Source organism: Phymastichus coffea, unplaced genomic scaffold, assembly GCF_024137745.1.
Source record: "Phymastichus coffea isolate CEN01 unplaced genomic scaffold, Cenicafe_Pcof_1.1 PCOF00222, whole genome shotgun sequence".
NCBI lineage: Eukaryota > Metazoa > Arthropoda > Insecta > Hymenoptera > Eulophidae > Phymastichus > Phymastichus coffea.
The window spans coordinates 125,694-137,680 of NW_026707033.1; the positions used below are offsets into that span (position 1 = coordinate 125,694).

At 29.7% G+C, this 11,987-nt stretch overlaps 4 protein-coding genes across 10 annotated transcripts; 2 read left to right on the top strand and 2 right to left on the bottom strand.

Moving 5' to 3' along the window:
- Positions 1-723: 723 nt before the first annotated feature.
- On the bottom strand, positions 724-5,591 carry LOC131674236 (dual specificity mitogen-activated protein kinase kinase 4). 3 transcript variants are annotated; one of them, XM_058952779.1, is made up of 9 exons: positions 5,211-5,591; positions 4,586-4,660; positions 4,397-4,508; positions 4,224-4,322; positions 3,963-4,140; positions 3,770-3,889; positions 3,400-3,699; positions 3,105-3,331; positions 724-3,013 (listed from the first exon to the last, which is right to left on the bottom strand). In XM_058952779.1, exons 1-9 carry the CDS (start codon positions 5,236-5,238, stop codon positions 2,848-2,850), a joined length of 1,305 nt encoding a protein of 434 aa, XP_058808762.1. In that variant the 5' UTR covers positions 5,239-5,591; the 3' UTR covers positions 724-2,847. The 3 variants fall into 3 exon arrangements, with proteins under 3 accessions (XP_058808762.1, XP_058808760.1, XP_058808761.1); XM_058952777.1 differs by having other exon boundaries at positions 726-3,013; positions 5,205-5,588; XM_058952778.1 differs by having other exon boundaries at positions 729-3,013; positions 4,224-4,319; positions 5,205-5,583.
- Positions 5,592-5,759: 168 nt separating this feature from the next.
- Positions 5,760-7,211, top strand: LOC131674239 (small ribosomal subunit protein uS7m). Its single transcript, XM_058952782.1, has 5 exons — positions 5,760-6,016; positions 6,184-6,375; positions 6,444-6,678; positions 6,761-6,898; positions 6,965-7,211. The coding sequence occupies exons 1-5, from the start codon at positions 5,952-5,954 to the stop codon at positions 7,043-7,045; spliced, it is 711 nt and encodes a 236-aa protein (XP_058808765.1). The 5' UTR covers positions 5,760-5,951; the 3' UTR covers positions 7,046-7,211.
- Positions 7,212-7,326: 115 nt separating this feature from the next.
- On the bottom strand, positions 7,327-8,554 carry LOC131674238 (uncharacterized). Its single transcript, XM_058952780.1, has 4 exons — positions 8,421-8,554; positions 8,100-8,314; positions 7,726-8,038; positions 7,327-7,667 (listed from the first exon to the last, which is right to left on the bottom strand). The coding sequence occupies exons 2-4, from the start codon at positions 8,292-8,294 to the stop codon at positions 7,342-7,344; spliced, it is 834 nt and encodes a 277-aa protein (XP_058808763.1). The 5' UTR covers positions 8,295-8,314; positions 8,421-8,554; the 3' UTR covers positions 7,327-7,341.
- On the top strand, positions 8,507-11,681 carry LOC131674235 (E3 UFM1-protein ligase 1 homolog). Of its 5 annotated transcripts, none has more exons than XM_058952775.1 (6): positions 8,507-8,624; positions 8,943-9,025; positions 9,120-9,697; positions 9,777-9,923; positions 10,017-11,372; positions 11,452-11,681. In XM_058952775.1, the coding sequence occupies exons 2-6, from the start codon at positions 8,946-8,948 to the stop codon at positions 11,595-11,597; spliced, it is 2,307 nt and encodes a 768-aa protein (XP_058808758.1). In that variant the 5' UTR covers positions 8,507-8,624; positions 8,943-8,945; the 3' UTR covers positions 11,598-11,681. The 5 variants fall into 5 exon arrangements, with proteins under 5 accessions (XP_058808758.1, XP_058808755.1, XP_058808759.1 ...); XM_058952772.1 differs by lacking the exon at positions 8,507-8,624 and adding an exon at positions 8,656-8,787; XM_058952776.1 differs by lacking the exon at positions 8,507-8,624 and adding an exon at positions 8,663-8,727.
- Positions 11,682-11,987: the final 306 nt, after the last annotated feature.

Genomic DNA, 11,987 nt, shown 5'->3' on the forward strand with positions numbered 1-11,987 from the left:
AATGCTTTAGATCGTGATGATGAGCATTGTGTCTGCTTACACGCTAGAGAATTCATCATTTTGTTGTTCATTGTTTGACCGACAATTTTTCAACAAGGCTTTTCTTTTAATAATTAAAGGTGGACCGACTTTTTCATTATAATTACTTTTTATAAGATAATAGTGATTTTTTTTATACATGTTGGATGAAAAGCCACGAGTAAAGTACAAAAACAAAAAAAAAGTAAATACGACAAAGAAAGTTAATAAAATAAAATTTAAAAATTGAAGTTTGCTTTTGATCTTTCGTTTAAAAAGTTAGCGTTAACAAATTTCTTTCTAATGTATCGACTTGTACGGAGTACAACTTCGTAGTGAAAACAATATTCTTATAACAAGAGAACAATACTTATGAAAAAATACACTTGTAACATTATTAAGACCATATTCACCTTGTTACAAAAAGAATTCCATTTTAATTGAATTTCGATTTGGAAACTGGAAGCTATTTATTGTAAGAGGATTTTTTTCAGAGACAGAATACCAATGCGATTTATGAATTGCTTGTTTACGAATAGAAGAATTTTTGTTTCTCGACAGTAATTTAGATATAGTCATTCTGTCAAATACCTTCAATTACAATTAGTATAGAAAATATGTGTTAGTTTCTATTGCTAAGTATAAAAAAACAATATTGAAATCGCCTGACCAAACTCGATTTATTCTACTTATTATTTAACAATAAATAATTAATTAACTAATTTAATCAAAACAGTTCAACTGCATCATTCAGCTTAATTTAAATCATACAGCAACACTGAAATACTTTTTAAGGAATATTTATGATTATGAAAATATAAATAATATTTTACAAATTTAGAAAGGTATAATCAGGATGTTCACTTGAAAAAACAACTTTATCATCTCTGTGGATTTTTCCAAGTCTTTTGTCATGCTAAAGTGTTCCCGTAAAAATTATATTTTAGACAGAAAAAACCCACATTGCGTTGGTCAAAAAGAAGTTGTATGCTAGTTATGCTCTTGTATCGTCGTGCAGCTGTACCCGCAGTTTTTACGCTGCGGTAAGCACATCAGAAACTTCTGATAAGACAAGTTTGAAAATACCACATAATTCAATACAGTCATTTACATAAAGCAAACGCACGAAGAAATAAAAAGAGAGATATATAAGACGGGTTCACAGAAAATGTAAGATAAAAAGAAAGTGCATGACGAACTAAAAAAGCTACAAAAAATTATATCACGAAGTACTCATTCTGTGATAATTTATTTTATCTTAAGTTACAGTACTCGAATTTTCGGTTTTCACTCATGATGCCACGCAATAAGCATTTAATCTAACAAACATCGCCGGGACAAACAGGCAAGACAATTTGACCTGTCTTTTTGGCGATACTACGTCTCCAAAATGGCATATGTGTACAGGTGTATTTCTTTAACTTGGTGTGTTTCTTAGAAAAAATTCGAAAGGCGTGAACTCATACGCGGTGTACATTGCATTACATGGCTGTTGTATTTATCTAATAAAAGTGGTAATCTTGATTGCTTTGGAATTGAAGACTCTTATTCACTTTCTGGAGATAATGATAATTAAATATCCCAATGCGTTATAAATTTTTTGTTTTTTAGTTTTCGAGCAGTTCGATACCGAACTATAATATCGACAATCGCACGCGATCTATTATCACTTTACATGAGAAGCTCTGAATAATATTCTTTAGAAAAGCGTTTAATTCTTGATTATTTCATACAATTACGTAATCTATCTTTCCTTTCATATTTTTTTATTGCCTGAATAATAAAGAGAAAAATGAAAAATTGTACAACATAGCTCTCAAATTTCACGCTCATTTCGCAATAATATTAGTAATGAACTGCAAAAATTGTCAGTACAATAAAAAAATTACGGAGAACGGACAATTGTGCATGATTTCATTATATATATGTACAAACTACTAAGCATAATAATATGGTGTGAATCAATTATTAGTTATATTACTGTGTACAATAATTTATGTGTATAATAAAACCGTGCACAATTGTTCGTACATCAAAAAATGACTAAGTTCTCTTATTGTTTCTCTTTTTTTGAACAGTGATATACGCTGCGTATAAATGCTTGAGTATAAATCGTGTGAATACGTGACAATTCTTTACCATAGAATCAACAATCTTTTGTTTAAATTTCAATATTTTTGTAAATGCACTGGCAATAAATATAATCAAGAAATCAATTGCTTTTTATAAAGCTTATTACATCACTGCTTCAGTAAATGCGACCGTGTAATATGGGCGTGCAGACAATTGTGCACGGTTTTATTATACATCCAACTATTATGTATAGTATTATGATGAAAATCAATTATTGGCAATATTACTATGCACAGTAATTTGTGTATAATAAAACTGTGCAAAATTGTCCGGACGTTGTAATATGTATATAATTTCACTTTATTTTTATTCAAAAATGTTTCTTTAACGTTTTTTTTGTTATTGTGTTTTTTGATAGTCTCGAACTACTTGAAACATCGTAGATAAAGATCCCTTAACGTACTCGCATTACGTGTACGAGTGTTAGACGATGCAGAAAGTAGAGCTCTAAAATGATGTTGCATCGCTTAATTACAATTACGCTATGATGGAGAATCTTCTGGTCCTCCTAATTATATTATTACGTCGGCAATTGAGGATAGGAAACGCAGGATTGCAATAACGATGAAACAGGTTTATTATCTTTCTTTTCCCTCATTCGTTTTTATCATGCTCCCTATCGCACACGTATTCTTTTGTTTTTCCTTTTCTTTTTTAAATTTCTTATTGGCTTATTATTTTCTCTTGTCTATAATTTTAAGGCTGGTTCGTGGTGAAAGGAGTAACACCTTTATTAGCCATATTGTCCAAAACGCCGCCAATATATGCAGCTACGTTTATCGTTGCCCCTTCAGACATCTGTATAAACGGATGATCTAAAAGTTTATTGTACTTTGGACGCTGATTTTCTTCCTTGATGAGACTGAAAAACAAAACAATAAAATAAAAACGATAAAATCTTTTGAGAATTTATATTCTTATGATAAATTTAATCGTATATTTGAAATTTTTACCATGTATTCACGAAGTTAACGAAATCCATGGTAAAGTGATTTCCGTTTTGATTGGGAGATAATCTTGGAGGTTCGCCTTGCACAACTTGATATAATTGCTCAAACACAGAATTCCATTTTGGATAAGGAAAAGACCCTGTTGCTACTTCCATTAATGTTATACCAAGAGACCATACGTCACTTCTTACGTCGTAGCCTCTTGCACGTTGAGGATCTATTCTTTCAGGCTAAACCATATATAATTCGTCATTTCGATAATTGGTTTTATATTGTGAGTAGTTAATTAAATACTCACAGCCATGTAAGGCCTACAACCGGCATCACGAGTTCGAGCTATTGAATCCACTAACTGACCAGAAATACCAAAATCACAAAGCTTTATGTTACCTCCTCTATCAAGCAGTATATTACTTGGTTTGACATCCCGATGAATAATCCGTAATTTTTCTTTTAAATAATTTAATGCTTTCAGAGTTGCAACTGTGATTTTACCTAAAATAGCTTCGGGTATTCTATCATCTAATGTTTCATAAATAAATTTGTAAAATTTATCTAACGAAGTATCCATTAATTCCATGCATATCCAGCAGTCTCCCTAATTAAATAAATGTAAAATATGTATTGATATAATTAAAATGTGTATCAATTGATTGATATCAACTTACTTCCTTAAACAAAGCCCCATAAAATTGCACAATGTAAGGACACTCATTGGATTTCATGACAACTTCCAAATCCATCAATAATTGCTTCTGCTCTTTTTCGTCTACAGTAGAACGAATTCTCTGAAAATTTAATAATAATTCATAATTATAAATCTTTTTATACTAATTAGAATGCAAAACAAAATTATCTTACTTTCACAGCCATGACAGTATTGCTTATCCTATGTATCATTTTATTTACAGTTCCAAAACCTCCTCTGCCAATTTCTCCCAGATCCTGGAGATCTTCACTTGTAAAATCATATACTGTATCTGGACTAAGTTGTAATTTTCCTGTGCTTTGCATGGAATGACACATTCTAAATTTATCTCTGAAATTTTATTAAAAATTATTTATAAAATCTTGAACAATTACTTGTACCTTACAAGTAATTTATGAAACTTTCAAACTTACCTAGCTTTATCTGGTAAGAACTCGGGTGGTTGAGTCACAACATTAGATTTTGCAGGAAGTTTTGGTATGGCTAAAGGCAAGCTTGGACGTGAGATCCTGCTAAGCAATAATTTTCTTCATCTTTAAAGAAATAACAGATACTAATAATATCTTTTTAACTGTAATCTACTTACGACATTACAGGACATGCAGCTCCAGTTATAGAATTAGAACTTGTCATGTTTGAATGGGGCAAGTTTACACCTTGAGGTTGAAATCCAATTTTTATTTGTCTCCTTTTTTCAGCTAATAAAAAAATTAAATAAATCAAATTAAATTTGGTTTCTATGCATTATAGCTATTCTGATTGACATTAAACATACCAGACATATCATTTTGAACTTCAGAGTTAGTTCTGAAATCCAGACCAGATAAATTGAATGATCTATTGCCTGTACCTGCATTGGGATAAAATAATCAAATGGGTGGATGCTGCTTGAAAGATAAACATAATTCCTATGAAAAATATATCCATATTGGATATTGATGTGCAGTGACAAATGATAATATTTTGATTTGATACATCTAAAGCAGTGGGTCATTGAAATATTGACAACAGAAAGTAAATTTTGTATCTTATCACAGACAAATAATTACTTTTTGATAGTAATGTTTTGACCAGTTTTCTTAGAACCGTGTGTTTTACGATGAGTAAGTGTATATACCAAATACCAAGCACTCCGATTGAATAAATATTGATTAAAATGCAGATTTACCAAAGTTCCAAGCACAAATCGTAGCAACAAAACAACAAATACCTATGGAAACGCGAAAAACCCGGGTATATGCGTGGGTGTTATCTAGGTTAGAACATCCAGGCGAGTCTTATCTATCGCTTGGAAAACCCGGAATGAAAAGTTGATTAGCACTGACATAAAGCGACAAGATCAAAGAAAGTCTATAGGAAATAGTAGCTACAGTAATGTCGTTAAAAAGGCTCACCTTTACCTGACGAGTTTCCTTGGTTCTCGGCCATTATTGTCGCGCCGAGTAGTTGAGGAAGAGAGTGGTGCGTCCCTTAGGAACCTCTGCCACGACGCCGAGGGTGCATCCTCTTGTGTTATTCTCGTTGTCGTTGAAAATACTTTTCACTTGTTGTTGGACTCTTTGATTAATCAACTAAATGTTTAGAATGATATTCGTCGTCGTCGTCTTTCAGGATGTTAAAAAAAAGAACTTCGCCCGCGACGATGGTAACGTGAATACCCGAAGTCCACTACACCGCGATAGATTGCCCGCGACCACTTAGTGTGTGTTTCGTTTGTGTGAGACTAGGTTATAAATTCGTGATTTTTCGTATATCACACACCGAAACGAACCGAAGAGGGACGCATGGCGCACGCGCATAATTCACCGTCTTCTGCTCATTATTTGATTATACTTTGGAAGGGTGCATTATTTAGTGCACGCAGCTTTGTGGTTTTCATTGATGAGTGTTTGATTCTTAAGGTTAACTTTGAATAGCTCTTTATTAAATTGGAATGTTCTGTTTACACAATTATACGTATTAAAAAATATAATAATAGCAATACAATAAAGACTGCTTATTATATTTGAACAATAAAAAAATAATCGTGTAAAAAATTGAAAAATGAAATGTATCCGAAAATACATAATTAAAAATGATTAAGCTCCAAAATATATTAAATACCGGAATACCGGATTGATCGCGGGAATTCAGTTTCAAAAATGGCGTCTATGCGAATACTCGTGATCAAATATACTCATTTATTTATTGTAAAACCGTCATGCAGGTAACGAGTGTTATGTTAAATAAAAATGTTTCATAATAGGTTCATTCTCGTGTAAATGTACTAATTATAAAATAAACTATTCTATCACATATAAAAAATTTCAAGTTCCAAATCAAAATATAACCTAAAATTGATTTTGATTATATCCTAACATTTTATTTATTTAGTTGCAGATTTAAAAACACAAGTCATGCAAGAAATTACAGTGTTTTTCCACCAACGTATGTCAAATCTATCTACGATAAAAACACACAACAAGAGTTGGAAGCTTCAGGGGAATTAAAAGAATATTCACATTTACCTATTAAACCAGCATTTACAAATCAAACTTCATCAGAGTTTCATGATCCTTTAGTCAAGTTGGTAAAATTTTGATATTTATGAGATAACTCATGTAACATGTATAGGATTAATTTTTTTCTTTTAGTAAACTTATAAACTATTTAACAAAAGAGGGTAATAAAGATCGTGCTAGAATGTTAGTCGAAAGAACATTTGAAAATATAAAACGTATTCAAATAGAAAAGTATCACAAAGCTAGTACTTCTGAAGCAAAAGAACAGATTGAATTGAATCCTAGAATAATTTTACAAAAAGCAATTGAAAATAGCACTCCTGTATTAGAACTTATGAAAATAAAGAAAGGAGGGCAATCATATCAAGTGAGAAATTTAAATATAATTTTAATTGTATAAATGTTTTGGCTAAATTTTTCTCTCACATTTTAATATTATCAATTTCAAGGTTCCTGTACCATTGACTGATAAGAGAGCAAACTTTTTAGCTATAAATTGGTTGATAGCAGCTGGAAATGAAAAAGAAGATACTGCTCGTTTTTATGATAGATTTGCTTATGAGTTGATAGATGCATCCAAAAATCAGGTACTTTATACAGTATTTTATAAATTTTTTACTATTGCAATTGTATTTATTGTAATATTTTTTTAGGGAAGAGTTATTCGAAAGAAACAAGAATTATACAGACAATGTGAAGCTAATAGATCCTATGCTCACTTTAGGTGGACTTAAATTTTTTTTGACAATAAATGTTAATGTTAACTAAAGTTTTTCCAAATTGAATTTGATTTAATATTGAAAAATAATCATTTTTTATGAAAGAAAAGATTTAAATTTATAAAAATAAATTACATAATTGCCAAATATAAATCGAAATACATTAAATATGAGAGCTATAAGAGTACCTAAATATGTGCACGGTCATTAATATTCCATTAAAAATTAACGTAAAAAATTGATCATGGTATTAACCATTATTATTACATATAAAAATCTAACATAATTCTTTAAAATATTTCAGTTAGATATTAAATGTGCTGTAAAAATGAGTTTTGCTTAGACTGTTTGGCTTTTTTCGCAATTCTCGGAATTACAGCACATCTCATATCACTACTAGGTGGCCTTTTTACAGCTATTTCCTTGTTTGTAAAAGGCTGATTGGAAACTCCTACAGTTACTTCTGATTCAATATGCACAGATTTATTTTTTTGTGAAGGATCATTTAAATTGGATTTTTTAATTGAGTTTAAAAAAATCATAGTCTCTAAAAATATATCCATTTTCTGTTTAGTCTCTACATTTTTTAGTTTGGTTTCAAAAAATTTCTCATTGAATGGATCTGTCACTAAACTCCCTAAAAATAAATTAAAAATAATTAATACATGTTAATGAAACAAGTTTCATAAACTTACTTTTATTTATTTTGACTCCTTGTGTTTTATATTCATCAATTTCTTTATCTTTTTTTTTTACTAAATCCAATAAGCAATTATATCTATGATAAAGTTCTGACAAACAAGTGTAGAAATTTTCTGTATATTGATCAAGAAATGGTTGTGGATTTACTTTTGTTAAATTTACTCGAAACCAAAAGCATCCACCTTCAATTTGGTTTTCAAGTTCTATATATTGCAAGCTACAAGAGGTAGTATATTTTGGAATATTCACTAATAGATCATCAAGGATTTCATCAATATCACAGTCAAGTAGAAGAGGATTTAATTCCTTCAATTAAAAATAAATTTTTATAACTTGCAAGGCTTTTTCATAGAATTAAAAAGAGTACCTCAATTCTTTTCATGCTATCTTCTTTTGATAATTTTTCTTCATAAAAATCTGTTAGATCTGTAAGCAGAATATGTAGAAACTCATCTGTTTTGCATGCACCAATCAAATATTTATTTCCATCTACTATAAGTTGTTGATATTGATAATGACTAAATAATTTCATATTATTCTTTTTTGATAGATTTGTGCTCATTTTGAAACAATTTTTTATAACTAAAATCATCATTATTCAGTTTTATTGAACAAAAAAGATAGTAAAATAATTTTACTGAAATATTTTGGAAGGTTGGTATTTTAGATTTGTAATAAATATTCGTACCGTTGATATTAGTCGTTGAATATTTTTAGAATATTTCTTATAGACACAACGATTATTTTTTAATAATTAAATCTTCATCCAAAAATCGAGAGTTTTTTCTATTATCGTTTTACCAATGTCGCTGCAAGTATTGCAACTTGCAAAGACTTGTCCTGCACCGTTTACTTTTTCGGAGCCCACAACAATCAGGCAACAATCCAAAAGGTTAGTCTAAAATCACATGAATGAAACAGCTGTTTTGATTGGTGTGATTTTTGTGCTTGAACGTAAAAATGAGTAAAACCTTGAATCAAATTACAGTTTCATTGTAAGTAAGACTAAAACTGAAATGAGAAAGGATACAAAACAACTTGACGTGGAAAAACGAGTTGGTTAACATATTGTATTGATAATTTGATACGATGATTAAATGATTAATTATTGAATGATGAATAACTTTAGTGTAGTATATATTTATTATATTTCTTCAGAAATTATCAATTTTTAAATACAATTCTGATGCAATAGAAATTTAACTTACAGAAAATGACGAACGCTGACTGGGATGAAGTGAAAAGGCTAGCTGCTGATTTTCAAAAGGCACAGCTTAGTAATGCATTACAAAAGTAATTATAAATTTCAATATCTAGATAACTAAACAAATTTTTTTTTAAAGCAGTATCATTTAAAATATCTATATTTATAATAACATTATTTTAGATTATCAGAGCGCAATTGTGTTGAAATTATTATGAAACTTACTGAAACTAAATTACTGGATGTGATATTTACAAATGATGGTAAAGAGTATGTAACTCCACAACATTTGATTAAAGAAGTCAAAGATGAATTGTACATTCACGGTGGTCGTATCAATTTGACTGAATTAGCTAATATTCTGAATGTTGATTTGTCCCAAGTTACAAAAGCAGCTATTGATATTGAAAAGCATGATAAAGGATCGAAAATAATTCTTGGACAGTTGATTGACAAGTCTTATACCTATAAAATAGCTGAGGAAATTAATGATAAGCTCAATCAAAATGGATTTATAAATATAGCTGACTTGACGCTTTTTTATGATCTACCTGCTGAATTTCTACAAATTTTAGTTGAAAAAGAATTAGGAAAGATAATCTTTGGAAAACAAGATACACAAGAACCACGTATATTCTACAATCAAGGGTATATTGCTAGGAATGAAGCTAAAATAAGAGGAGCCTTATCTGCAATAACAAAACCTACTCCAATTTTAGCTGTTCTAGGTCAATGTTCTATTCCAGAAAAAATATTTTTTGGTAAGCTTCTACTTATTTTATATTATTGTCTATTAATATTATTATGAAACTTTAAATAACATAAGATCATTTCTTTAAGCTATTTTGGAAACTTTGCAAGAAAAAAAACAAGTACCAGGAGTTGTTACTGGCAAGCAAAGTAGTAATAGTATTTATGTTCCTACCATTTATTCAAAGAGTCAAAGTGAATGGGTAGACAACTTTTATAAGCAAAATGGGTATCTAGGTTAGTATAATTTTAATTAAAAATGGAACATTATCATAAAAAATAATTATTTTGATTAGTTATTTTGTTGACATTTTTAAATATACTTTTCAGAGTATGACGCATTGACAAGGCTAGGAATTTCAGATCCCAAGAATTTTGTTAAACGTCATTTTCCCAATGAGAAATTGATTAAACTAGATACAGTAGTAGTTGGTCCCATGATAATTGATCAAGTTGATGCCAACATTGAAGATGTTGTAGCTACTGGATCTTTCACTGATATTTATCCTCTTTTACCATCAGTCTTTAGTCCTGAAGATGTTGAAATTTTATTGAAAGAAACTTCTTCAAGAATGAAATCATCTATTCATATTTTTGCAACAACTGTAATTGTATCTGATGCCTATTTACAAGCTTTGTACAAAAAATTAGAGCCATTGGCTGAGAAGAAAGCTAAAGAAGCTGTTGAAAGTGGCAAGTGGCTCCAAACAGTGGTTGAAAATAAATTAAAATCAAGGACAATGGATGCTGTGGATACTAAAGTTGATAGAAAAGCTGAAAGAAGAAAGAAAGCAGCCACTGGCAAAGCTGGTGGTGGAAGTCAAGGAAGAGAAACAAAAACCAAATCAACAAAGAAAAAGTATCATAACAGCAAGAATCACGATTTTGACAATTCAGAGGATGATCAGGCAGGAATAACTAACAATAAAGTTGATTTAGAACTATTTACTTTAGATTACATTAAAGATCAATTAAATAAAGATGCGAACTTCTCTGACATGAATGAATTTGTTGACGAACTAGCGACTCACTTTCACTTATTACTTAATAAATACATAGCAGTAGTAGCTGAACAATTATTGCAAAAGAATAAAACTACTAATCTCAATGACCTAGATGATCGTCTTAATGTATTGATATCTAACATAAGAGTATTTGAGAAAGGAATAAAGTGTTTGGATAAAAATGATCAAACAACAATGGCTAAGTATTTGTTAAAGACTCTAGCTGTGGATTTTGCAACTGAAATTTTCAAATTAGCAGCTCACCAAAATGTTATACAATGCTCACCAAACTTAACTACAGAAGCAAGGCAAAAAATGCTTCAGGATTTACCCAAGGACGTCAAAGAACCATTGACAAACTTACATAAAGCTCTTGCAGGAGATTCTATTGAAGAATTCTTGAATACTGTAGAACCAGCATTATTGGTTTGTTGTTTAGTTTTGAAAAAGTACGATAAAAAGAAGGATAAGGCAATTATTGTTGGTCACAGAGAAGCACTGCTGGAGCAATTATTTAATACACAGGATCCAGCTTTAGCACTGCACTTAACAACTGCAATATTATTCACAGCTGCAACAGAAAATATATTATATATGTCTGGAAGACATGTTTCAAATATTGTTACTTTCCTCCAGCTGTATTTACAACAATCTGCATCAGAAGCTGTATCTAAATATCACAGTAAGAGAATAAAAATTTTATGTACTATATGATCATTTACAAATTTATTACTAATTTAAACATTTTATTTACATTGTAGGTTTAGTATTACAATTTTTAAGCACTTCTGATCCTGTTGAAAGAGAAAAATTTCAAAAGCTTTTAGAAGATGGCCTACAGCAAATTAAAAGCATTGCCAAGGATTACAAAAAGCAAGTGAAGCAAGACAAAGTTCATGAATCTTAGAGATATTTCTATATAAAAACGCATAATTAACGTTGATATTTATAACTATACATAATAATTATAATTTTATTGAAAGTTTTTGGATAAATTGTTTACCATTATATATAATTTACTATTTTCAATAATATATTATTTTATTTTAACAAACTCTATCCATACATTTTTTACTATCGTAGATTTGTTTCTTAAATAATTTTTTTTTACGACATTTGTAGGTTTTAATTAATGTTCTTAATTAATTAATGTTATATAAAATTACGTCAAAAAGATTTACAATAGTTTAGAAATAATAGTCGATCCACATTTTACTTTTGTTAAATTTAATTTGCTAATAATGATTGCTTGCATTGCATATAATGCTATGAACCTATAGTTAATAAAAGTCACTAC